Source organism: Delphinapterus leucas, chromosome 9 (genome assembly GCF_059928025.1).
Source record: "Delphinapterus leucas isolate spDelLeu-1000000601 "Yukka" chromosome 9, BTC_Dleu_Yukka2, whole genome shotgun sequence".
Lineage (NCBI taxonomy): Eukaryota > Metazoa > Chordata > Mammalia > Artiodactyla > Monodontidae > Delphinapterus > Delphinapterus leucas.
This window is the reverse complement of record NC_143137.1, coordinates 32,344,088-32,354,494: the sequence shown is the minus strand read 5'-3', so window position 1 is coordinate 32,354,494 and position 10,407 is coordinate 32,344,088. Positions and strand designations below refer to the sequence as shown.

The 10,407-nt window shown below is 35.5% G+C and overlaps 1 protein-coding gene across 1 annotated transcript in view; it reads right to left on the bottom strand.

Annotated features, from left to right (window-relative positions):
* Window positions 1-8,736: 8,736 nt before the first annotated feature.
* The window catches only part of ASZ1 (ankyrin repeat, SAM and basic leucine zipper domain containing 1), a 78,954-nt gene continuing 77,283 nt past the window's right edge, over window positions 8,737-10,407 (bottom strand). The window contains exon 13 of the mRNA XM_022582593.3: window positions 8,737-9,149. Within this exon, the coding sequence (XP_022438301.1) occupies window positions 8,997-9,149 (153 nt within the window). The 3' untranslated portion in view covers window positions 8,737-8,996. The remainder of the gene's footprint in view (window positions 9,150-10,407) is intronic.

Sequence of the window (10,407 nt, the reverse complement as noted above, 5' to 3'; positions counted from 1 at the left end):
GAAAAACATGTAACATAGGAGATATTGTTGTGGCCGTCTCTGGAAAATATAATCTTCCACAGTCTTCCCTCTGGACACAACAACTCACATTCCTTCTGCATGCACAAAACCTTCACTCTCTCCCACTCTTGTCTTATTCCAATATGGTATTGGCTTGAAGTCTAGGACCTTGTTATCTAAATTAGTTCTAGTATAGATAAGTCTCCTCAGGTAATGATTCTAAAATGTATATGAAAATGCAGCAGGCTTAGAACAGTCATGATTATTTTGAAGAAGAGCCAAGTTGAAAGATTTACACTATGGGCTATCAAGCTTACTTAATATAAAGCTATAATAATTAGGGCAAGGTGATATAGTGCAAGAATAGTCAAGTAGACAAATTAATAGAGTCCCAAAATAGGGCCCTACATATAGAACCAACTTGTTTTTCAGCAAAGGTGCAAAGCAATTTAATGCGGAAGAAAGCTTCTTTAAATTTTTGGTAATAGAGCAAATGGATTGCTGAATGAACAAAATTAATCTTTAGCCCTACCTCCTATAATACAAAAAATATTGATATGGATCATAAATCTCGATCTCAAAGCTAAAAACAATCAAGCTTCAAGAATAAAACACAGGACACCTTAATGACTTTTGTATAAGCAAAGATTTCTTAAACAGAACATAAAAAGCAGTGTGAGGGAAAAGAGAAAGATGTTGAACTTAATTAAAATTAAGAACTTCTGTTCATCAAAATATGCCATTAAGAAAGTTTGAAAAGCAAACTCCAGACTGAGAGAAGATATTTGCAATACATATATCTAATAAAGGACTTTTCTTCTGAATATTAAAAGAATTCCTACCAGTCAAAAAGAAAAAGGTAGACAATTCAATTATAAAATGGGCTAAAAACTTGAATAGTCATTTCACAAAGAAGATATCCAAATGTCTAACAAGTATATGAACAAGGCCAAGTAAAACAAAAGGAGAATGATCAGAGTTAAAGTTTTCTGGTTTATAATTTTAAGGGGAAGGGAGAGTTGCTGGTTCTCCTTAGACTTTCCATCTGTTGTTAAGTTAAAAATTTAAGGATAATTGCTAAAAGAAATAAAAAAGAATATATAACTTACAATATGGTTGGAAAAAGAGGGGGGTTAAAAAAACTTCATAAATCAGTGTGAAGTAGGAAGGAGAAAAGCTTAATAAAAGCCGAAGGGACAGTGGAAATAAATACAAATACCAGTACACAAATAATCACAATAGATGTAAATTAGCTAAACTTTCCATCTCGTTTTAAGGACAGGATTGGCAGATTTATTTCCTTTTAGGACACAGAAAGAATGAAAGCATAAGAATGGTAAAGGGCATACCAGGAAAATAATCTTTTTTTAAAAAGTATACCTCTATTAGTATCAGACAAATTATATTTTAAGGCAGAAACATTAGTTAGGGATTAAAAAAAGTTGATCACATAACAATAAAAGATACCATCCACCTGTAAAACAATAATTTTAAGGTTAAATTCATCTAACATTACAGTCTCAAATCTTCATAGCAAAAATTAACAGAAATACTAGGTTAAACTGAAAATCTTAGCGAGAGATTTTAACCCATCTCTCTCATTAATTGACTGTATCAATTTGCTTTTGCCATGTAACACATAGCTTAAAACAACCACCAAAATTTCGACACTTAAAATAACAGCCATGTATTAGCTATTTTGTGGATCAGAAATTTAAACAGGGTTCAGCTGGGCAGTTTTTCTGCTGGTCTCAACTGGGGTCACACATGTTTGATGGCCTCACTCACATGTCTATGAGTTTGCTAGAGTAAAGGATAACTGGGCCATGATTATCTCATTATATGAAGTTATCCTGAACTTGTTAAAGTAATGGAAGATCAGAAAAGCAGTGAGAGTGAAAACCCTAATGCACAAGCACCATTCAAGCCTTTGCTTCCATCCCTTTTGCTAATGTCCCATAGGCTGAAAAAAGTCAAATGGCCGATATGGATACTGGGGGTTAGGAAAGAAACTCCACATATTGCAAGGGCATGGATGCAAGGAATAAATATTAGAAATAGTCCCCAAAGTAACAAGAACATCCATTATCGCCACTATTATTAACTATGGGACTGAGGTCCTAAAATGTTCTGGTAAGATAAAGAAATAAGAAGTACAAGAAATAGAAAGAAAGAGGTAAAACTTTCATTATTTGCAGCTCTACATAGAAAACCTAAAACAATCAGTGGACAAAGCTATTAGGATGAATAAGACAGTTCAGATTCTTGATCTGGATTCAAGGTCAAATACAGAAGTAATTTATATTTCTCAGCTAGCAATAAACAAATTAAAATGTAGTAGTAAATTACTGTTGTGCTACTAGATGTTAAGACATATTATAAAGCCTTAGTATCAATTCTTAAAACAGTGTGGTATTGGCAGCAAATAAGATGAATGGAATAAAACATAAAATTCAGACCCATAAGTCATTAAAAATTAGGCATGGAAATAGGCACCATTTCAAATCAAGGAGGAAAAGATAGATTATTTAATAATGGTGGTGTGGAAACTGGCTCACTATGAGGAAAAAATGTTATTAGATTTCTGTTTTACACTGTGCACAAAAATAATTTTCAGCTATGTTAAAGTCCAAAACAAGAAAAGTAAAACTTTAAAACAGAAGAAGATACAGGTAGATTTTTAAAATGTTTGGGCAACAAAGAACATCATAAGCAAGAGATAAACAGTAGATAGAAGAAAGTCCAGCACATGTTACAGATAAAGGATTAATATTTCAAATATTTAAAGCATTAAAAGCCAACAAAAAACAGACAGTCCAGTAGAAAGATAGGCAAATCATAGTAGAAAGTAATTTATAGGGAGAAAAATGGCCTATAAACCTAAAGAGATGCTCAATTTCACTAGTAATCAGAGAAGCACAAAATAAAACAAAAACAATCAACTTTATTGAATCCATAAGATAGGAGAAAACGTTAAGTCAGTTAATGTTAAGTGTCGGTATGGCTGTGGGGTAACAAACACTCTCATGCACTGCTGGTAAGTCTGTAAATTAATACGGGCTCCTTGAAGAGCACTACAGAAGTGATGCAGTCATGTTCTCACCTGGAAACAGATGGCAGAATGATTTGAGGAGATTTGCTTTACAAAGAGACTATTTTTGAAGGTGTGGGCAGAGGAGCTGTTACCACCCCTCAGACCAGAAGGGATGTGGGAGGGAGTAAAGGTTCCAGGAACCTAGAAGGAGTGAATCTTGTAGAGGTTGTCTTGAGAGGAAGCCTTCAGTTGAGGGGCAAAGGTAGCAATCTCACAGGGAGTACAGCCAGGTGAATAAATATCTGGATTTACCCTCCCTCAGATATTCTGCCATTGGATAAGCCCCATCAGTAGTTGAAAGGTCCTTTGATGTATTTTGTATTGATAGACTCAGCTTCCCAGGGTAGGGTGGGGTAGAGGGAGGCTCGTGAGGGGCAAACAGAAATACCTGGCAACATCAGTAGTTAATGAAGTAGAAACTGAAAATTTTTGTGCCCTACAACTAGCTATTCCACTGCTAAATGTAGTTAAAGAAACTTTGTCATATTTACACAGGGACACATGTACAAGTATGTACAGTACAGTACTGTTGAGAAGAATAAGTTAGATATAACTCAAAATTTTATCAGTAGGGGAACAAGTAGAAAATGTGGGATGGACATATGATGGAATACTATAGAGCAGTTTAAAGGAATTAATTACATCTTTACTTTTTAACATGGATGCATCTGAAATGCTGATGGAAAAAGCAAATTGCAGAATGAGGCAACACAGGCATAACCCTGTATTATTTGGGAATGCCTTTGGCACCATTAACAGAAAACCCACACAGTGGTTTAATAAAAGATGGGTTTCTTTTTCTCACATCCAGAGCTGGTGCACCTGCTCCAGGATCTATACAAGGAGGGTTCTTGCACCGTTCTTAGTGTGGGGCTCCATCTTATGGCTTTCGGATATTTGGTAATAGCCCCATATCTGTGCTTAAAATGGAATCATTTAATGTTATTTATCAATTCAGTTAGCCCAGATTTTACCATGTCTTTAGTATTCGTTTTCAAGTAGACATAAAGTGGGTAAATATTTTAAAAATCAAGCGAAGTTAATAAATAAAAAGCTGAGAAAATGTGTACCTCTCAGGTGGATAAACTGGTGCCCTCATGGTGTATAAAACATTTCAGGGAGAAGAGGTCCTCTCTGTGGCTTGAGGAGGTGAAAGTGTATTAGGGTGTCTTTATCAAGCTGACAGTCTGACCGGGATTGAATTACACACTCCTCACACCACCACCAGTCCTCACCTATGGAACAGTAAGAATGCAGACTCTAGCTCTCACCATCATCACAAGAGGGTTTAATAAACTTGGTTTTATAGACAAATGGTTTCTGCTTTTGAGTATAGTACCACCTGTTAAAAAGGCAGAGGGGAAATAGAGGGAGTCTTCTCAGATAATTTATTATCTGCTTGGCCTATTAACTGTTGTCTTGTGGATTGTGAATATATCTGTGTTAGCTTAGATGATTTAAGTATTTTTAATTCTATGTCACTAAATGATAGAAAATATTTCTCTCGAACAAAAATATGGTCCTGGCAATTATAAAAATCTGATTTTTGGTACAAGTCAGTGTAATAAACGCTTTATGATCAATTATAACAGTAGAAATTATACTCGCTACCGTTTATTAATGTATGCTATAAACGCACACATTGGAGAAAACTCTATATTGCCTTAGTTCACTTAATCTTTACAACAACCTTATAGGTTTAATTAAATATATTTATTAAAATATAGGTTTTTAAAAATTAGCTGAATGACTGGCACAGTAAATGCCAAATTAAAGCAATGATTTTAAGTCTGATTATTACTGTTATTCTTGTTATAGATGAGAATAAATGCTGAATTAATGCAGTATTTTTAGTCTGATTATTACTCTTACATGCATGTTATAGCCAGAGACTTGGAGACCTTTGGTAGTGTTCTAAAAGTTGCATGGCTAGTAAGAGGCAGAGCTGAAACTGGAACTCATGTCTGTTTGGCCACAAGTCTGCATTAGTTATAAAACTCTACAACCACTTGTATGTTACTCCATTTAACACTCCAACAACAACCCTAGTTCAGGATGATCTTTATTTTTCAGATTAGGAAACTTAAGTTCTGGAGAAGATAATTATTAATAATGATCATATATTTCATGACTTATGCAAGGCTCTGCTGGTCAGTGACAAAATTGGGTTCCCTGGAAAGTGAATGCTGAGGTGAAGATTAGCATACAGGACATTCATTAGGAAGGGCTCTGGAGAGCAACACCTGTGCAAGGGAAGGGAAAGCAGCAGCACTGGACAGAGGGAGAAGATGGGCTGTGATACACTCTTAATGAAAGCCTTGGCCAGCCTCACCGGGAGCTCTGAAAGGGGGACGGTCCTTCAGAGTTATCTTGGTTTGGGATGAGGGCCCTTGAAATTGGGGCCTTTAAACCCCTATGTTGATTAGTCATTCCTGGGAGTAGGACATACTTTTGGGAATACATCTTTCTTTAGCAGAGAAAACTCCTAAAGAGGCCTTTCTGCTAGCTACATTCCCAGCAGCTGTGGGAATAAGTTCTTTACTCCTAAAGGGAGATCTGGAAGCCACATAACAGCATATACTTCAGGAAACAAAATCCACAATTTTTCTTTCATTCTATGATGCTATTCCTATTTTATCTAGAAACTGAAGAACTTTGCATAATAACTCTAATCTTTCGCTTCTACATTTTAAGTCCAATTTTCATTCGCCACAGGGTTAATGTAATATTGCCACTATTTTAGTTCTACCACTAACTACAGTTAATTGTTATATTACCACTAACTGGATAGTTAATAGTATTACTACTGAAGATTCTAGGTGTCTTATTTTAATACCTTACACTGAGGGCAGGGGAAATTGTACATATGCAACTCCAAAAATTGGTTTAGCACTAATGTACCTTGAATCCACAATGAATAGAAACTTACTTTAAATCTAGTCTAAATCTCTTCTAAAAGATTTCACATGCTGGGACTTCACCGATTTTCCCTCTGTAGCTGTTTTTTTGTAGGAAGGCATTGATTGAGGTTGAGCCCTTCTCCCATAAGGAAAGATAAGTCTATCACACCACATTCTCAATTGTGGAAATTCAAAACAAAACAAAACGCTCAACCACCCCCTTTCCTATGAAACAGTTTTACAAAGTGGGTTTGTAAAACATCCATAAAACAACAGTAACCTCAATGTCTCTCTTAATAATAGCAAACATATTTAGGTTTTCTGATCTCATGTAAAATATGTAATGTATGGGTGTATTGTTTTACACATACTAAGCAATCAGTAATTATTTAATGAATTGAAATGTAATTACTAGTAATTTTCCCCAAAATATTATAAAATATTGGCAACAACCAAATGTTAAGATCAATTCTCATATCAGATCTCTGGATGTGAGCTCAAAAAGCAAAACCACTTATGAGGGGTTCACTTTGTCTAGGAAGCATTGATTCTCTTACATAAAGCCCCTAAGATTTAGTTCTAATTTCAGAACTCCAAATTGGACCTATTAACAAGGAGGCATTGTTCTGATTCATTTAGTCTTTAGAATCTATTATACAGATGAGGAAACCAAGACTCGGACAAGGTACAAGATAATGTGACAGGGCTAGGAACCTGGGCTACCTTCTGCTTTATCTGTCAACAGAAAAGTGAAGGTTAGGGGTTGAGAGGGAAGAGGGAGCACGTCACAGTAGACATGGACTTCAAAAGGAAAGAAAATACAGAAGATTAAAGTGTTAGAACGATTCCAGGAAGGAAGAAAATTCATGGCAACAATTATGAAACATCAGTTGGGAAGAGAAACGTGAATAATACTGCCTTACAGAGATAAGTCCAGAGATGGTGACACTTCTGAAAATGTCATTTTATTTACTCTCTCTCCAAGATTGTTATGCAATATAAAAATTTGTTCATTTTGTTTAGAATATTGATAAGATAATCTGAATTTACAGGTAGAGGAATATAATAGAACGTTGCTCAAATAGTTTTGAATTAGTTCCTCTAATAACGAACAAATGTGTCACGTATGTCCAGTATAACGTTTTTATTGGCACTTTAAAGTCTTTGCAGAGTCCTAAGGGCTCAGAACAAATGAAAAAACATTTATTCAAGAAAACCTACTAAAACTCAGTAAGAACACTGAGCCACTGATCCAATCTCTCCCTTACCACCTGCCTCCCGGCAACCCCAAGTCATCTCAGTTCAGCAAAAGCTCCAAAAGCTCTGGGTGGATGTAGCCAAGAAGATGGGGCTCCCTCTCCCCTCAGCTCCCAAATAAGAGTTACCATATCTCATGTGAAGGGCAATCCTCCAGCTTTTCTAATGCCCTCCAGCTCCAAGCTTGAGCAGCTCAATTCTGTTGAGTGTGGCTGAGAGGCTGAGGGCTCTCTCCTTCCGTTGAGCCTCACAGGATGAGAACTCTACCCCAGGAATGGCAGGCCAGAACACTAAGGCCGCGATCTTCCTTTCGCCAGCTCACTTATAGGGCAGAAGTGTAAGAAGCAAACGCAGAAGACCAGAGGCTACTGCCCCACCCAGCACTCAGAGGAGTGGCTCAGAGATTTTGTCCAGGGGGGAGAAGCAGTCCATAAGAAAGAGAGTTTCAGAGTTCTCCCCAAAGGAACTGACTTCATTTGAAAGAGAATGTGGAGAAAATCAAGCCTAAGGGCACTCCTGAAGACAACAGCTCCTCTAAGGTGAACTAGGCCAGCTAGTTCACCAGAGAGAACCAGGGCAAGAGACAGCTGAGAAGGACCCTTCCCTGATCAGAATAAGCCTCAAAAGCTGGCCTCAAAAATTACCCCTGTCCAAATTTAATTCTATGAGACTGCTGAGCAATTCATGCCCCAGGGCATGTCAAAACAGTAGAGCAATCAACCAGTAATTAGTGGAGCCTAAGGGTTGGGTATAATACCAAATGAGGCAGACAGCCTATTGGAGAGATTAGAAAGAGACAGTCAAAAAGAGCACTGCTAAAAGCACTGTTACCCCAGTTGTAGATCAACTGCATCTGTTCTAAGTATGGTACTAAGTCAAGCAAGATTTAACTACTATATTGCCTGCTAAATTAGGCCTGCCTTTTTATTAACCTCACTTTTAAAATCTGAATATTATTATTTTGATTTTGAAAAAAAAAGCCCCACAAAGAAATCATGCATTACTTCTTTAGATTGGTATGAGAAATTATACGCCAAATGCCATTCACTTTCATACCATCCTCAAGAATGTTACACATAGTACATGTCATATGTTCCCAAAAGTACATTACATAAAAAATTCTAATGTGCTTTAGGCTTTCCACACTACTCTCTGAATTTTCTGCTTTTTAAAGTTTACATTTAAAATATTTTTCCTAGGTTTTAATCCATAATTCAAAAATTTTACATTTTATCTTTATACTTTGCATTCTCTAAACTACTCTCAAGTTAATAATTTCCTTATAATGATATATAACTAAAAAAACTAAATAAGAAATTCCTTATTACATAATAATGAAGGGAAAAATAAGAACTAAAAGAAAGCTACTAATTTATGAACACTTTACAAATAGTGTAAGATTCACTGTGACAAATGAACACACTTTTATAAATGTCAAAGAATATTAGATAAAACTTTTATTTATTTTAAATGTTATTTATTAGAGTCATAGGATAGGATCAAACTTAAGAATCACTTATAATTTACTGCTTGATCAAAGTTAACACAAAAATATAACAAATTATATTGTCAACTCAAACTGACAAACCACTTTCTAAAGAAAAACATTCTGCAGTAAGCTATCATAATTTTTCCTATGGAGTGTTGGCAAAGAATGTAGTTATACTGTGCCACAAACAGTTAAAAGCAACATTTTTAGGTAATTTGAATAAGATATACATAATTACTCAAAACAAATATTAGGGTTATTTTCTCTGAAAAGTTAGCTTGCAAATGAAAAGAAGAAACCCAAATCCGCATACGGTAATAGCCGTCCTCTTCAAAATTCTACTATTCCATGTAGATACTTCTTCCGTTAACGGTATACGAGTTGGATCATCTTCTCGTTCATTTTGCAACTAATGTTTAGTATGGGAAAAATGAAAGTTAATGTGCAGTACAGTGAAAATAAAAATATCTTTGATTTTTAAAAATATCCATGTTAATCACTTGATTTAGATGTAGCCTAAATGCAAGATTCCCGTGGAAGATTTAAAGTAAAGATTCAAAATCTTAAAAGACAGTCTTTCTTTCAACCAGGATCCCACTGTAGTAGACTATTAGTTTTACATTAAAAATAAATGCTTCTATAGATTATTACATTTTAAAAACATGTTTTTATGTCAGGAGATAAAGTTCCTTTAATGTTAAAGTTTCTATTTCTACCTATAAGGAACGACAGTCGTTTTTCCTTTTGTATTAAATATCAACTGATTTCTTACAAAAAAAGTGAACCTTATTAAAAAAGGTATTGTTATGGCATACCTACAGTACATGAAATTCAACAGAAACTAGAAGATTCGATGCTAACACTAGAAGTATAATCCTTTATTTAAATATATTCGCAGGAACAAATGTTAACAAAAATTTCAGTGGTTCTTTTTGCACTTCTCAACAATGAAAGTACATGACCCAGTCAGTTTCTAAATTCCTATACATAGAACTTTCTTGCTAAAGAAGGCCTCTCAACTTGTGTGTGTGTGTGTGTGTGTGTGTGTGTGTGAGAGAGAGAGAGAGAGAGAGAGAGAGAGAGGGGAGGGGGGAGGGAGAGGGAGGAGATAGTTGCTGGGGAGAGGCAGAAGAGGGAGAATGAGCAGAAACCAAAAGATCCTTGAAAGATAAAAAGAATCAGGCACATTTACAGAGTGATATTTACTAGAAACATCCTGTGCTGGAGTGGTGACATACGTTCAACATTAGCAAAAATAACTACTTCTCAAATCTACAGTGTAAATATTTAATTAAAAAACCCTGCAAAATTAATTTCAAATTTATAGTAGAAGATGGACTTCAATGCCAATCTCATTAATACTGTATTCTTGGTCTAACTTCCAAATGGCTTCATTCAGCAACAGATTCCTTTTTGACACTGATGCTCCATTTACTGAATCCTGAGACAGTCATTCCTTTTATTAACCAATTACTTAGAATGACCCTTTCTGACAGGAGCCTGTCAGTGTGTTGGTTTGAAAGAGAATGATGTGGTGTTAGAGTCTGGCCTTGACCTCTCCCACCCTCTCTCTTTGTTACCTCCATATACTTATCTATGATAGCTCATATGTTTCTTTTAAAAAATCCCTTCTGTTATTATTGGTAAACTCTAAAATATCATAAGCT